Source organism: Oncorhynchus keta, chromosome 17 (genome assembly GCF_023373465.1).
Source record: "Oncorhynchus keta strain PuntledgeMale-10-30-2019 chromosome 17, Oket_V2, whole genome shotgun sequence".
Lineage (NCBI taxonomy): Eukaryota > Metazoa > Chordata > Actinopteri > Salmoniformes > Salmonidae > Oncorhynchus > Oncorhynchus keta.
The window spans coordinates 43,536,549-43,554,027 of NC_068437.1; the positions used below are offsets into that span (position 1 = coordinate 43,536,549).

The window sequence follows — 17,479 nt, forward strand, 5'->3', positions numbered from 1 at the left end:
GCACAGAAGATCATCTGTTTCTAGCATAAAGGTCAAAGGTTGATGTCAAGGTCAAATCTACTTCAAATTGACTTCAGATTAAGTGTTGCTCATCACAGTTTATATGTGATCAGCACCATTCCTGTGCAGAAAGCAGCTTGTTTCTAGACCAAGGTTATTTCCGGTAGAACAATGTCAAGGTAAAATTGCGGGGGTCAAATTGCAGGGGTCAAATTGCGGGTCAAATTTACCCAGAATATCATGTATGTCACTAATTTTGTATTCATTAATTAATTAATTGTTTTACCAGTTTGAGAACCATATTTCGGTAAGTAGATGAAGGGTCATAGTGGAAAAAGTTACGTAAAATAGTATTTCTGTTCTGGGTCAATTTGACCTGAAACATAAAGGAAGGGTTAAACAACGTAAATGTAAACAAACATTGCATAGCCTCAAAACATAGTTAAAACTGTATTTTTTTTATATCATGGAGGCTCATTCCTTGCATCCATAGCTCTGTCTATGAATTTGAAAGTGGCTACATTTCTCCAGCCCTAGTCTTGCATTGCAATACCTCCAGGGAAGCTACTCCAGCCCCATCCCTCAGCCTTCTACCAAAACAGTGGTGTCCAAGTGTATCTCCTGCTGTTAGTGAATACATGTTTACTGATTGATCAATTATTACTGATACTTTGACACTTCACATGGATGCTGCATCAAAACCATTCACTTATTGCATTCAGTGGGTGCTAAAGTAACAATCAAGCTGACAAACCTCTGATTTAAACCTGAGATTTTGATGAAGAAATGTTGGATAATCACTAACATTACATGGGCTATAGCAAGAAAGATTAGATTGAGAACCACTGTGACGTGAAGTTTAATGCAGGAAGTATGCGGAAGACAGAGACCAACTCAGTGATCTTGTGAGCCCTGAAATGAGAAGGTTGGGAGTTCGATGCGGAGCCGAGACATACACAAGACTGTAAAAATGGGACCAAGTGCCTCTCTGCTTGGCACTCAGCATTAAGGAAATAGATTAAGGGTAAGGCCCTGTGATAGAGCAGCTTCCTGTCCAGGGGCTGTGTTTGTACATCAAGCTGCCTCACACTACAGAAACAGGAGACAGGCATGAACATAAACATGTTCCTAAGAAGCTTTTTGAAGTGCCTCATTCTGTTGAGAGTACACTCTTGGAAAAAGGGGATCCAAAAGGGTTCTGCGGCTGTCCCCATGGGAGAACGCTTTTGGGTTCCATGTACAACCCTCTGTGGAAAGAGTTCTACCTGGAGCCAAAAGGGGTTCTTCAATGTTTTACTCCTATGGGGACAGCCGAAGAACTCTTTTTGGTTCTAGATAGAACCTTTTTTTTAGGAGTGTAGGGATTTCATCACTGAATGATCACATCAGTTCTATATAATGTTTTATAATATTCATCGTCCTCACAGATCTGTACACATCCACAACACTCAGTAGGTTTTGATCTACTAAAGTTTAGATTTTCATGAAGTTGAGATACTTTGGGGATAAATGGCCCTCTGAGGGTCCTAGCTGCCCCCTTGTGGTCTCATTATAGAACTCCTACACCATACAGGCCTGTAGACTCCTACACCATACAGGCCTGTAGGCAGTGTGTCATATTGGCTCTCCCATTAGACCCATTGTGTTGTTTATATTAGTCTGCTACTCATCCATAGAGAGGGGAAGTCCAGGTTGTGGTCATTCATTAAACAGTTGTCTAGTTCCTCTAGGGAAGCACACTGACTGTCATGTCATTACTTCCGGCGCCGACAGAGATGGCCGCCTCGCTTCGCGTTCCTAGGAAACTATGCAGTTTTTTGTTTTTTTACGTGTTATTTCTTACATTAGTACCCCAGGTCATCTTAGGTTTCATTACATACAGTCGAGAAGAACTACTGAATATAAGATCAGCGTCAACTCACCATCAGTACGACCAAGAATATGTTTTCCGCGACGCGGATCCTGTGTTCTGCCTTACAAACAGGTCAACGGAATTGATTCCATGCAGCGACCCCCCAAAAAAACGACTTCGTAAAGAGGAAACGTAGCGGTCTTCTGGTCAGACTCAGGACACGGGCACATCGCGCACCACTCCCTAGCATTCTTCTTGCCAATGTCCAGTCTCTTGACAACAAGGTTGATGAAATCCGAGCAAGGGTAGCATTCCAGAGGGACATCAGAGACTGTAACGTCCTCTGCTTCACGGAAACATGGCTCACTGGGAAGACGCTATCCGGGGCGGTGCAGCCAACGGGTTTCTCCACGCATCGCGCCGACAGAAACAAACATCTTTCTGGTAAGAAGAGTGGCAGGGGCGTATGCCCCATGACTAACGAGACATGGTGTGATGAAAGAAACATACAGGAACTCAAATCCTTCTGTTCACCTGATTTAGAATTCCTCACAATCAAATGTAGACCGCATTATCTTCCAAGAGAATTCTCTTCGATTATAATCACAGCCGTATATATCCCCCCCCCCAAGCAGACACATCGATGGCTCTGAACAAACTTTATTTAACTCTTTGCAAACTGGAAACCATTTATCCGGAGGCTGCATTCATTGTAGCTGGGGATTTTAACAAAGCTAATCTGAAAACAAGACTCCCTAAATTTTATCAGCATATCGATTGCGCAACCAGGGTGGTAAAACCTTGGATCATTGTTACTCTAACTTCCGCGACGCATATAAGGCCCTGCCCCGCCCCCTTTCGGAAAAGCTGACCACGACTCCATTTTGTTGATCCCTGCCTACAGACAGAAACTTAAACAAGAGGCTCCCACGCTGAGGTCTGTCCAACGCTGGTCCGACCAAGCTGACTCCACACTCCAAGACTGCTTCCATCACGTGGACTGGGACATGTTTCGTATTGCGTCAGATAAAAATATTGACGAATACGCTGATTCGGTGTGCGAGTTCATTAGAACGTGCGTTGAATATGTCGTTCCCATAGCAACGATAAAAACATTCCCTAACCAGAAACCGTGGATTGATGGCAGCATTCACGTGAAACTGAAAGCGCGAACCACTGCTTTTAATCAGGGCAAGGTGTCTGGTAACATGACCGAATATAAACAATGCAGCTATTCCCTGCGCAAGGCTATTAAACAAGCTAAGCGTCAGTACAGAGACAAAGTAGAATCTCAATTCAACGGCTCAGACACAAGAGGCATGTGGCAGGGTCTACAGTCAATCACGGACTACAAGAAGAAGCCCAGCCCAGTCACGGACCAGGATGTCTTGCTCCCAGGCAGACTAAATAACTTTTTTGCCCGCTTTGAGGACAATACAGTGCCACTGACACGGCCTGCAACGAAAACATGCGGTCTCTCCTTCACTGCAGCCGAGGTGAGTAAGACATTTAAACGTGTTAACCCTCGCAAGGCTGCAGGCCCAGACGGCATCCCCAGCTGCGCCGGTGTGGCCGGTGTGTTTACGGACATATTCAATCAATCCATATACCAGTCTGCTGTTCCCACATGCTTCAAGAGGGCCACCATTGTTCCTGTTCCCAAGAAAGCTAAGGCAACTGAGCTAAACGACTACCGCCCCGTAGCACTCACTTCCGTCATCATGAAGTGCTTTGAGAGACTAGTCAAGGACCATATCACCTCCACCCTACCTGACACTAGACCCACTCCAATTTGCTTACCGCCCAAATAGGTCCACAGACGACGCAATCTCAACCACACTGCACACTGCCCTAACCCACCTGGACAAGAGGAATATCTATGTGAGAATGCTGTTCATCGACTACAGCTCGGCATTCAACACCATAGTACCCTCCAAGCTCATCATCAAGCTCGAGACCCTGGGTCTCAACCCCGCCCTGTGCAACTGGGTACTGGACTTCCTGACGGGCCGCCCCCAGGTGGTGAGGGTAGGCAACAACATCTCCTCCCCGCTGATCCTCAACACGGGGGCCCCACAAGGGTGCGTTCTGAGCCCTCTCCTGTACTCCCTGTTCACCCACGACTGCGTGGCCACGCACGCCTCCAACTCAATCATCAAGTTTGCGGACAACACAACAGTGGTAGGCTTGATTACCAACAAAGACGAGACGGCCTACAGGGAGGAGGTGAGGGCCCTCGGAGTGTGGTGTCAGGAAAATAACCTCACACTCAACGTCAACAAAACTAAGGAGATGATTGTGGACTTCAGGAAACAGCAGAGGGAACACCGCCCTATCCACATCGATGGAACAGTAGTGGAGAGGGTAGCAAGTTTTAAGTTCCTCGGCATACACATCACAGACAAACTGAATTGGTCCACTCACACTGACAGCGTCGTGAAGAAGGTGCAGCAACGCCTCTTCAACCTCAGGAGGCTGAAGAAATTTGGCTTGTCACCAAAAGCACTCACAAACTTCTACAGATGCACAATCGAGAGCATCCTGGCGGGCTGTATCACCGCCTGGTACGGCAACTGCTCCGCCCTCAACCGTAAGGCTCTCCAGAGGGTAGTGAGGTCTGCACAACGCATCACCGGGGGCAAACTACCTGCCCTTCAGGACACCTACACCACCCGATGTTACAGGAAGGCCATAAAGATCATCAAGGACATCAACCACCCGAGCCACTGCCTGTTCACCCCGCTATCATCCAGAAGGCGAGGTCAGTACAGGTGCATCAAAGCTGGGACCGAGAGACTGAAAAACAGCTTCTATCTCAAGGCCATCAGACTGTTAAACAGCCACCACTAACATTGAGTGGCTGCTGCCAACACACTGTCATTGACACTGACCCAACTCCAGCCACTTTAATAATGGGAATTGATGGGAAATGATGTAAATATATCACTAGCCACTTTAAACAATGCTACCTTATATAATGTTACTTACCCTACATTATTCATCTCATATGCATACGTATATACTGTACTCTATATCATTGACTGCATCCTTATGTAATACATGTATCACTAGCCACTTTAACTATGCCACTTTGTTTACTTTGTCTACATACTCATCTCATATGTATATACTTTACTCGATACCATCTACTGTATGCTGCCCTGTACCATCACTCATTCATATATCCTTATGTACATATTCTTTATCCACTTACACTGTGTATAAGACAGTAGTTTTGGAATTGTTAGTTAGATTACTTGTTGGTTATCACTGCATTGTCGGAACTAGAAGCACAAGCATTTCGCTACACTCGCATTAACATCTGCTAACCATGTGTATGTGACAAATACAATTTGATTTGATTTGATGGTTCAATAAACCTACAGCAGCAGCACCACCAACATTATGTCAATAAGTCACAATTGCAAAGGTGAGAGGTCATTTTGATATGGGGGATTGAGAGACTAGAGAGAGAGGGACCTTTAGAACCGATTGATTGTTTTTCCCCTAGAAGGGCTGCAGTAACAGATTGCTGGATCCACAGAAAGCTACTGGTTACTGACAATGCTATCCCACTGCCACAGAAAGAGGCTCTGTTAAGCACGAGAAGATTGTGTGAGAATCACAGAAAGAGAAGTTTCCTTAACCTCATCTCTGCCCTTGATGGATTTGGATGTATATTACCAGAGGATGTGATATGGACTTTTCTCATCAGTCCATTGCCCGTAGGCATTTCATACCAGCAGTTTATGCAGCTTTATGGCCACTTATTTTCCGTCTAAAAATCCTATTTGTAACTGTCCAGACCAGATTAGACTCTTTCCACAAGTGGACCTGACCAAAACCAAAGCATCAAGTTTCATAGTGGTCCTCTATTATTCAGATATGGATGGCAACATGGGAGGGTCAAAACTAGTTCCCACCCTTTCCTGGGTGGTTTTAATAGTTTTACATCTATAAAACGTTGCTTTTGTGGAGCAACTGCAGTAAATAGGTCACAGAGTAACCGGGAAAAGATCTGTTAGCAGAACTTCTGTAGGATCATGCATGTTTAATGGAATTTGTAACATGTTTAATAAACGCATCAGTCAAGCCCAGTAGCTAACCTATGGTGTAACAAGAGACCTCACATACCACTCTGGTCTGTGACTTGATAGTGTGTGGTGGTTGGACTGAGGTACCAACAACATTTCCATTTGATCAATCATCACTATTTGTCACTTAATGGTAATTTAGTTGTCAAGTCAATATACAGCTGAAATAAATAATAAATAAACAGTCAAATTAACCTTTAGAATATAACAGAATAATGTCGAGTGCTGCTGTCACTGGATGGTTGTGTGACCTAGGGAGCAAGAACTTCAAAGCATTATGTTATCTGGGCAGTGGTAAATGGGTGGGGCTCCTATCCCCTCCACTCTGTCAAAACACACACAAATTAAACGTTCATTTTGTGCTGCTGTAGACGCCTTGATGAACACAGGCAAACTCTTGAAGGATATTATCATTATTTTTGATTTTTTGATTTAACCAGAGAATTCACTAGCCTAAGTGTATGACATTTGCCTAAGTAGTTTACATTGTTTAAAAGGAAATGCACTATAGACTGCTATCCAGTTCTGGATAATATTGATATAGACTACTATGCAACACGTTTCTAAACCTCACTTTTCACTGGAAAAAAGTGTCTTGCAAAATGTTTTAAAACTGCCGAATTTGCTATTATAACGCTCTTTTCAAAAGTGTGGATGATTTAAAAATTCTGAGATTGAGTAATTGAGAAGTTTTAAATCTCTCCATCCTGTACAGAATCTATCTCATTGTTATAGCTAAATCAAAATGTTGTATTTCACATTATTGCACAACATACCTGAGTCTGAGTATCTCGGTCTGGCAAGATCTCGAAAATAGTATATGAAATCCACACAATTGTCGTTTTGCACTTCGCCCCTAGAACATAGATCCGACAGCAGTTCTAGAGCCTTTCGACAAATCTCGTCCTCTCTGTCTCCAGGCATTTCCCACCAGCATCCTTCTGAATGGAGGGGCTCTTCCGCAGCTCCACACCACTCCTAACGCCTATCTAGACCCCGATCCCCGGTGCCGGGAGCAGAGAGTCATCCCAAAGAGCACTTTTTGCATACACCGGCATCACGCACGCGGAGAGTGGAGAAAAGCTTTATCCAACTAAGTTTTACTCTGAAATATGACTTTAGTTTGAATATAAAGTGTGGAAATACTGTGCCACTGTTTGAATCCATCCACTGGCATTCGCTATCCTTCGTTGTGCGCTGTTCACTAGACTGTGGTGCTGAATTACAGAGCTGCGCTCGTCAAGGTCTTGAATGAATGGCTTTGACGGCGCTCAATTATTTCTCAATGCACAATGAATGTCCGTTCTGCCTACCCACCCCCCACTATTGTCCTCGCATTACAGCGCGTCCTATCGTTTCCTGCAGAGCAAGTGATGGAACAAGCAATACAAACACAGACATTGTGGTAAATCAATCGTTCAAGGTTTTTTGTTATTAAATGCTCAGTCGTGGATATTCAGCGTGATGAAGGATACGTTCAATGTTAAGTCTTCAAGTAGAGCTTTGATCATCTGACACTTTGTCTTTTTGTTACTGTCTACATCATTATTGTTACAGTCTACATCATTATTGTATGTTCTTTGTCCCTAAATCAAAAACGTTTATATTCTGCTATGATTCATGCTTTCTCCACTAGTTTATTCTTTAGAACCCAGTTTGTAATCTATGTAAAATGTTGGTACCTTATTGCTGTGTTTAAAGCCTCTTGACAAGGCCTTCAATTAAATGTTTTTGTTCTCAATGGACTTACATGGATCAAGAATGGTTAACAAATATAAAAACCCCACAACTCTATTCCCTCTGAGTTGCACAGTAATCCCAGCATTGATTTGTCACTTTGTAAAGCACCATGTCTGACCTTTAGTCTCTAAGCTAATTAGGGGAAAGGACAGTAAATGTCAGCTGGTTGTAAAATAAGTAAATTAGCAAATTAAGGCCTTTTTCATGTACCCTAGCTATTCAACATGTAAGATATCAAAGAAATAACTTTTATAAAGGTATTAACTTCAAAAATGTCATAGATTTCTAGTAAAATATGCTTTTCATTCTCCAGCCTCTGCTATATGTTTTTTTGCGTGTTTTTTTCCATGAACCATACTTTCCTAAAGGTCTACATTCTACTTTATTGAGAAGCCTTGGTTATCAGTGCTAACTAGAGATTCTGGGTTCGAGTCCAGGCTCTGTCGCAGCCAGCCGCGACCGGGAGACCCATGGGGCGGCACATAATTATCCTAAATTCGTTTAGGTTAGGGGAGGGTTTGGCCGGCAGGGATGTCCTTGTCCCATCGCGCACTAGTGACTCCTGTGGCGGGCCGGGCACAGTGCACGCAAACACGGTTGCCAGATGCACAGTGTTTCATCTGACACATTGGTGCGGCTGGCTTTCGGGTTAAGTGGGCATTGTGTCAAGAAGCAGTACGGCTTGGTAGGTTGTATTTCGGAGGACGCACGGTTCTCGACCTTCGCCTCTCCCGAGTCCGTATGGGAGTTGCAGCAATGAGACAAGACGGTAACTACCAATTGGATATCACGAAATTGGGGAGAAAACGGGGTTAAATAAAACAACAGCCTTGGTTATCAGGGCTAACTTGTGGTGCTGGATTCAGGGAGTCCCTAGTACATAGGCTGACAGTAATGTATGTGGCCTTCAGATTGCAGGCCTGCATAGGACAAAGGCAAAGGAGCTATCGAGGTACTGCTCTGTCATGGGCAGCCTATCTGTCTGGAGAAGATGCTTTCTGTATCCATAAGTGTCAACATACTGTATCTGTCATTTGAATGGTTTGAATCGTTTAACTCTAATGTGATTTGTGGATTCAAATAAAGTATTTAAAATATGTTTGTTTGTGTGTGCCAGCTGTTCGTGTGTATGTGCTGTAGAACCCATTTCCACAGAGGGTTCTACTGTACATGGCAGAGGTGGGACCAAGTCATTATTTTACAAGTCACAAGTAAGTCTCAAGTCTTAGCACTCAAGTCCCAAGTCAAGACAGGCAAATCCGAGTCAAGTCTCAAGTCTCAAGTCCTAAACTTAGAGTTTTAAGTCCAAAACAAGTCATAATGTGCACTTCACCAAATGTAATACCATTTCATATTTTTAACAAGAGTAATAGTTAGTATATTACATTTACGCAAATAATGAATGCTTTTAAAAATATCTATATATTTATTACTTTCCAAATAAACTTTATATTTCCATGGAAATACATAAGACACCCCCACATAGTGACCGCTATGGTGCGCAATCGGGCGATGTAGGCTTGTACACAACCACCCAACCTTAACACACACACACACACACTCTCTCTGTGTGGTTACAGTAGTCTAACGTATGTCAATGGATTTAAGAACAGCAGTAACATCAGACAGGATTTAGGCTACCAACTGACTAGCCAGTTGTAGCTCAATCTTGGGTGCAATAATCACGTTCCCGCGCTGACTGACTGTGTGGAGGCTCATTGATTTAACGTTACGTTAACCTACATGATACACTAGTAAAGTAATAAAATATATAGCTGTCATCTATATTAGCCATGACTTAATGTTATTTGTGCAGCTTCAAATGTCGAACAAAGTTGGAAACTGTTGCGCCTCCGTCTGTAATTTTTTTAATAGCATCATTTTTAATGTTTGGGCTTGAGGAGGGTATCAAGTCAGGTCAAGTCATAAGGCTCAAGTCCAATTCAAGTCACGAGTCATTGGTGTTCAAGTAGAGTTGCAAGTCATCATATTTGTGACTCGAGTCCACACCTCTGGTACATGGAACGCAAAAGGGTTCTATCTGGAACCAAAAAGTGTTTTACTTGGAACCAAAAGGGGTTTTCCTATGGGTACAGCCGAATAACCCTTTTTTCTAAGTGTTCCTGCCGTCGTCTAATGGTGCCGTGCTAACAGTAAATTCACTGATCATTATGATGTGATTAATCAGAGGTCCCTGGAGCCTTTGGCATGTGCGTTTGTTCATTAGGGAGGATTTTCTGAAGGCTTAGCTTCTCCCAGCTGCCTTACAGGAACAAAGGGGATCTGTTCCCCCTCACTGTGGATATGTCAATCAGTCGATGCTGTGATGGAGAGGCTACTCTCAAAGTTTGGCCAAGTTCTTCAAGGTCTTAAGCCATTATGACAACAAACAGCACCAAAAACTGATACAGTGATTCAGTTGATGTTGATAACAGATGTATACACTCTTACAAAAAAAAGGGTTCTTCGGCTGTCCCCATAGGAGAATCCTTTTTGATTCTACATGGAACCCAAAAGAGATCTACCTGGAACCAAAGGGTTCAACCTCAAAAAAAAGGGTCCTTCAAAGGGTTATCCTATGGAGACAGCCGAAGAAACCGTTTTAGGAGTGTAAGAAGTGGATAGGGTTTTTGATGATCAGGCCAATGAGATGAGATGAGACGAGAGCTTAGTCCTAAACAAGGCAGCCTTTTAAACTCTTGGCATTTGGGTTCAGGAAGTGAGTGAAAGAAAAGACAAGCTTCATTGGTATGTAGAATATATACAGAGTACTATCACTGGTGCCTTGTCCTTGGAATCTTCAGCTGTTTACTGATAGACTGCAATGGTAGTGGATACAGACACCTGTATCTCCATCAGGAAATAACTTGAGATTCTTTATATTGTATTTTTGATGAGCAATTTGGAGTGTACATTTTGAAAGACTATTTAGATGTCACTATGCCCAGCTGTTTATTGTTCACTCCAATAGTAGAGCTGCCGAGCAGCAACAGTTGTGGCTACATGCTGAGGGAAAAAGTAGATAGCTTTTCCATTCCCCATATGAGTCTGCTTGCTTGTCGTCTATGGCAACTAACAGACTAAAGAAAAAAGACCTGTAGCTCTCGTCCAGTCTCCTTGTTGCTCTCACATAAACAATGGATGTCTCTCAGAGGCAGTAGAAATCAGAGGGGGAATAAAGCATTAGACACACATGGTGATTGCTCCTCTCTCATCATGGAATGAAGACTAATCAGTGTAGTACAGAGGCCTCTCTATGTCTCTGCCCCCCACTGATGTGTATTCATGGATGCCAAGGGAAGCCAGGCTTCCCCAAAAAACGAACAAAAATATATACATATATATATATACATATATATATATATGTCTGCGTTTCAATTCGCAAGAGGCTGCATATACTGTATCTCAACGGAGATACAGTGCCCCTCTGTAAAACAGCAAAACAGTGCAATTTGCAAATAAATGAATTACAAATCCTACAATGTGATTTTCTGGATTTGTTTTTCTCATTTTTGTCTGTCATAGTTGAAGTGTACCTATGATGATAATTACAGTCCTCTCTCATCTTTTTAAGTGGGAGAACTTGCACAATTGGTGGCTGACTTAATACTTTTTTGCCCCACTGTATACACCTCTTCTGAAAGGCCCCAGATTCTGCAACACCACTAAACAAGGGGCACCACCAAGCAAGCGGCACCATGAAGACCAAGGAGCTCTCCAAACAGGTCAGGGACAAAATTGTGGAGAAGTACAGATCAGGGTTGGGTTATAAAAAGCATTCCAAAACTTTGAACATCCCATGGAGCAACATTAAATATATTATTTAAAATATGGAAAGAATATGGCACCACAACAAACCTGCCAGAGTGGGCCGCCCACCAAAACTCATGGACCAGGCAAGGAGGGCATTAATCAGAGAGGCAAAAGAGATCAAAGATAACTATTAAGTAGCTGCAAAGCTCCACAGCAGAGATTGGAGTATCTGTCCAAAGGACCACTTTAAGCCTTACACTCCACAGAGCTGGGCTTTACAGAAGAGTGGCCAGACAAAAACCATTGCTTAAAGAAAAAAATAAGCAAACACGTTTGGTGTTCGCCAAAAGGCATGTGAGAGACTCCCCAAACATATGGAAGAAGGTTCTCTGGTCAGATGAGACTAAAATTTAGCTTTTTGACCATCATGTCAAAAATGTCTGGCGCAAACCCAACACCTCTCATCACCCCACAGTGAAGCATGTTGGTGGCAGCATCAAGCTGTGGGGATGTTTTTCATTGGCAGGGACTGGTAAAATGGTCAGAATTGAAGGAATGATTGATGGTACTAAATACAGAGAAATTCTTGAGTCTTCCAGAGATTTTTTGACTGGGACAGAAGTTCACCTTCCAGCAGGATAATAACCCTAAGCATACTGCTAAAGCAACACTTGAGTGGTTTAAGGGGAAACATTTAAATGTCTTGGAAAGGCCTAGACACACCCAATGCCTAGATGTCAGCTAAGGATTTTGATATAAGTAATCAGATTGACACAATGTTGACTTAAAGATTGCTGTACACCAGCGGAACCCATCTAACTTGAAGGAGGTGGAGCAGTTTTGCCTTGAAGAATGGGCAAAAATCCCAGTGGCTAGATTTGCCAATTTTATAGAGACATACTCCAAGAGACTTACAGCTGTAATTGCTGCAAAAGGTGGCTCTACAAAGTATTGAATTGGGGGGGGTGAATAGTTATGCACGCTGAAGTTTTCAGTTGTTTTATAAATCAAATGATACAAACCACCCAAAAATCGTTTCTAATTCTAGGTTGTAAGGCAACAAAATAGGAAAAATGCTACAGCCACTGTAGCTAAATGTACTGTATAAAGCTAATGTTATTTAGCTGACATTGACCATGAAAGGAAATTTGGCTAGCAAGCAAGTATTTTAGCTAGGTAGCCTAAGACAACAAAAACTAAGTGTGTACTGTATGACGGTCATAGTAGGCTGAGTCAACATGTTTAATTCTACTTGCACTAACACGAACACGCACACGCGCACACACGCACACACACACACACACACACACACACACACACACACACACAAATCTGAAACATGGACAGCCACATCATATTTAACTTACGTTGATTGGTCTAAATAGTTTTTTATATATTTTCGTTGTCACTCTATTAGACTAAGCAGAGGTCATTTTATGATGCTGAAATATCGAAGTTGAAATGGTGCTAGAATAGTGGAGGCAGCTCCTGTTTTCTTTACGACTTGCGGTAACTCTCTGTGGTTCTAAATCAATAGTTGTTTAGCTGTCTGAAAATGATGGAAACATTAACTTGCTTGACCATGCTGTAGGTCATGTTAATTTTTGTTACATGCATTATGCTTTGTGGACTTCACCAGACAGAGGTTGCTCTCTGGTTTTGTGATGAAACAAAGGTGTGGTTACATTTATTCTGCCACTGTCTTCTTATTGTCTCTGCCTTTAGTAACAGGTTGTAATATGGCTTTTTCTTCTGGCTTCCCCACTGATTTTACCCAGTCACTGCCACTGACTGCCACTGAGTCTCACCGTCACAGCATGGTGCCAACTAACTAGACCATATATAGGCAACCAGTCATACAGTATAGGAATGAGGCGCCCATCTTGTACAAAACCCATACATTTACTGTAAGGTGGTTATGTGCTATTTAAACAAAGCCTAAGGGGTCACCCGGTCACTGGTTTGGTAAATGGCTGAGGGATGGGGCTAAAGAAATGGAACCACTCTCAAATTCATAGACAGAGCTAAGTATGCAAGAACTGATCGTCCATGACATCACAACTATAGTTTTAGCCATGTTTTGAGGTTATAAAATATTTGTTTACAATTACATATATTTCAAAGAATGGAGTATATTTTGGGTCAGACAGTTTTACCAAGCTTGTGAGACATCTAGAATCAATGGGTATGTCATTTATTTAAAAGTCCAAAAATAGACACTCCTATCTTTCCTTTAACGGAAGGCTTGTCAACTGCTTGTCAAAGTGTTAGTGCAGAGACTGAATGGGCTCAGATCAATCAAACCTGTATGTACTGTAACATGTAACTTATGGTAGTATACACAGTATCGTTGTCATGATAGGATGTGATTTCTGGCAGGCAGCAGTTGTACTGACTAAGATACTGCATAAACATATATTAGCTATGGCAGGTTTCATTACATTTCACCCAGAGTCCAATTGTGAATATAATGGATCAGAGTTATGGCTGGCTTGTGTCTCTGTTGTACTGACATCGTAGAAGGAGGGAGGAATAAAGGATGGGTAGGTTTTTACAGGAATCCAGGGGATGTTTGTGTGTCTCTAGAAGATGAATTAGTTCTGTTTACATAAAGTATAATGATGATTATACCTGCCAAAATTAATATAGGTCTATGGTGGGCAATTGCTGGTGTGTGTTCATCAAGTCAGTGTTATCATCAAATCAAATGTATTTATATAGCCCTTCTTACATCAGCTGATATATCAAAGTGCTGTACAGAAACACAGCCTAAAACCCCAAACAGCAAGCAATGAAGGTGTAGAAGCACGGTGGCTAGGAAAAACTCCCTAGAAAGGCCAGAACCTAGGAAGAAACCTAGAGAGGAACCAGGCTATGAGGGGTGGCCAGTCCTCTTCTGGCTGTGCCGGGTGGAGATTATAACAGAACATAGCCAAGATGTTCAAATGTTCATAAATGACCAGCATGGTCAAATAATAATAATCACAGTAGTTGTCGAGGGTGCAACAAGTCAGCATCTCAGGAGTAATTTTTTAAACTATTTTTTATTTTACCTTTATTTAACCAGGCAAGTCAGGTAAGAACAAATTCTTATTTTCAATGACGGCCTGGGAACAGTGTGTTAACTACTTGTTCAGGGGCAGAACAGCAGATTTGTACCCAATGCTCTAACCACTAGGCTACCCTGTCAGTTGGCTTTTCATAGCCGATCATTGAGAGTATCTCTACCGCTCCTGCTGTGTCTAGAGAGTTGAAAACAGCAGGTCTGGGACAGGTAGCACGTCTGGTGAAGAGGTCAGGGTTCCATAGCCGCAGGCAGAACAGTTGAAACTGGAGCAGCAGCATGGCCAGGTGGACTGGGGACAGCAAGGAGTCATCATGCCAGGTAGTCCTGAGGCATGGTCCTAGGGCTCAGGTCCTCCGAGAGAGAGAAAGAAAGAGAGAATTAGAGAGAGCATACTTAAGTGGAGAGAGGGGAACCAGCCAGGCAGAGACAGCAATGGTGGTTTGTTGCTCCAGAGCCTTTCCATTCACCTTCACACTCCTGGGCCAGACTACACTCAATCATAGGACCTACTGAAGAGATGTCTTCAGTAAAGACTTAAAGGTTGAAACCGAGCCTGCGTCTCTCACATGGGTAGGCAGACCATTCCATAAAAATCATCATTGAGTAAAGGTAAAGAGGGTTGGATATTTGAGAAATAAAACACTGTCTGTAACTACATCAACTACGAGTTAGGTATATCATACTGTAATATTTCTCATAAGGCTGAGATGTGAGGAATGGCATTCATATAAAGGGGAGGAATGACATTCATATAGAGGGGCAGTGGTTTAATGAAAGTACACAGGGAGCTCTCGTTAGTCTCAGATAAAACATTTTGACAGTGTGTTCCCGTAAACACGTATTTCCTCTGTGACTAATAAGGATGCACACCCCTTCTGCACGGGGAGGTAATCATAGTGCTTTGAGACAAGACCGGAGTGTCTGATGCGTCTGTACTAAACTCGCTAACAGTAGCCCTTATCCAGTTAGCTAAACACTCATTCAAATAACTATTTTAGAGGCAGGGTGCCATTTTGTAAGTTTACTTGAATCACAGTGTGAAACTGCAACAAAAACAAAGTACCTGTTTTCAGTTACAGTAGAATAGAGCAGAGAATGTCTTACACAATAACTGCACTAAATGTACGAATTAAGGAATGCGTACTCAATCTAGAATCAAATATAAAATAAAGTTATTAGAATGCAACTGTATGCTTGATATAGCTAAGCTAGGTGTCCCTAGGGAGAATAGCACTGAAGCGAATGCAAAGTAGCTTATAGCTAACTAAATTCTTCATATTTTACAGAACCATGAAAATGAAAAACAATAAACAAATGTACTTACAGGCAAGCACCAACAAAGTTTGGCATGGGCCCTTAGCTCCTCAAAAAGTTATACGGCTTCACCATTTAGTGCATCTTAACTGGCTGCATCATCGCTTGGTAGGGCAGCTACTACCTGACATGATGACTCCTTGCTGTCCCCAGTCCACCTGGCTGTGCTGCTGCTCCAGTTTCAACTGTTCTGCCTTATTATTATTCGACCATGCTGGGTCATTTATGAGCATTTGAACATCTTGACCATGTTCTGTTATAATCTCCACCCGGCACAGCCAGAAGAGGACTGGCCACCCCACATAGCCTGGTTCCTCTGTAGGTTTCTTCCTAGGTTTTGGCCTTTCTAGGGAGTTTTTCCTAGCCACCGTGCTTCTACACCTGCATTGCTTGCTGTTTGGGGTTTTAGGCTGGGTTTCTGTACAGCACTTTGAGATATCAGCTGATTTACGAAGGGCTATATAAATACATTTGATTTGATTTGATAGACTGTTTTCTATGCTACAGTAAGTGATACCGATGCACCAAGTCTGGAACCAACAGGACAATTAACCGACTATACCCCCAAGCCATAAGACTGCTAAATAGTCCGGCTAGTTATTTGGTTAAATATTTAACTATCTGCATTGACCCTTTTTTCACTCATCCCATACACTGCTGTTTATTTGTCCTGTCCTGTTGACTAGTCACTTTATTCCTAGTTATCTATCTACCTCAACTACCTCGTACCCCTGCACATGGACTCGGTACTTGTTCCTTGTGTATATAGCCAGGTTATCGCTACTCATTGTGCATTTATTATTGCTTCTATTATTTCTCTCTCTGTATTGTTGGGAAGGGCTTGTAAGTAAGCATTTCACTGTTAGTCTACACCTGTTGTTTACCAAGCATGTGACAAATACAATTTTATTCGATTGGTGCTCATATTTGTTCTATTTCACACATTCAAGTGTGTATTAATACGCATGTGTGAATTATATACATATTATTTTTACATATCTCAACTCCCCCTTAGACGTCCTTGGAAAGCAGAGTAACAACCACTGTAAGTGCTTTGCTCAAGGGCACCACACAGGGATGTAGTACACTTAAGTGGGGGCATGAATAGCTGAGAGGTGGTGGTCATGAGGTCGGCTCTGTGTGATATGGAGGTCTAAGAGTCAACCTGAAGAGTTATGTTCTGCCTAAGGTTACTGTTCACACAGGACTCTGTGGTTGTATCAGTTCAGAGAGAGAGTGGTCTCGGCAATCCCAGACCAGCAGCACTAGGTTTGGGAATCATGTCAGATTTTCTTGGCCAGTTCGTGGAGGGTGCACTTCAGACAGACAACTCTCCCAACATTGGTTGTAAACTTGAAACGATTACGTCATAGCGCTTGCAAACTACTCACTAGCCCATCTGTAAATAGCCCACCCAACTACCTCATCCCCATATTGTTATTTATTTTTGTTATTTTGCAGCCCGCTATCTCTAGTTCCACATCATCATCTTCACATCTATCAATCCAGTGTTAATGCTAAATTGTAAATATTTTGCCACTATGGCCTATTTATTGACTTACCTCCCTAATCTTACTACTCATTTGCGCACACTGTATATAGATTTTTCTATTGTGTTATTGACTGTATGTTTGTTTATCCCATGTGTAACTCTGTGTT

General features: G+C 42.5%; 1 protein-coding gene across 1 annotated transcript in view; it reads right to left on the bottom strand.

Annotated features, from left to right (window-relative positions):
* The window catches only part of LOC118395882 (synaptotagmin-9-like), a 33,313-nt gene extending 25,993 nt beyond the window's left edge, over positions 1 to 7,320 (bottom strand). The window contains exon 1 of the mRNA XM_035789916.2: positions 6,723 to 7,320. Within this exon, the coding sequence (XP_035645809.1) occupies positions 6,723 to 6,870 (148 nt within the window). The 5' untranslated portion in view covers positions 6,871 to 7,320. The remainder of the gene's footprint in view (positions 1 to 6,722) is intronic.
* Positions 7,321 to 17,479: the final 10,159 nt, after the last annotated feature.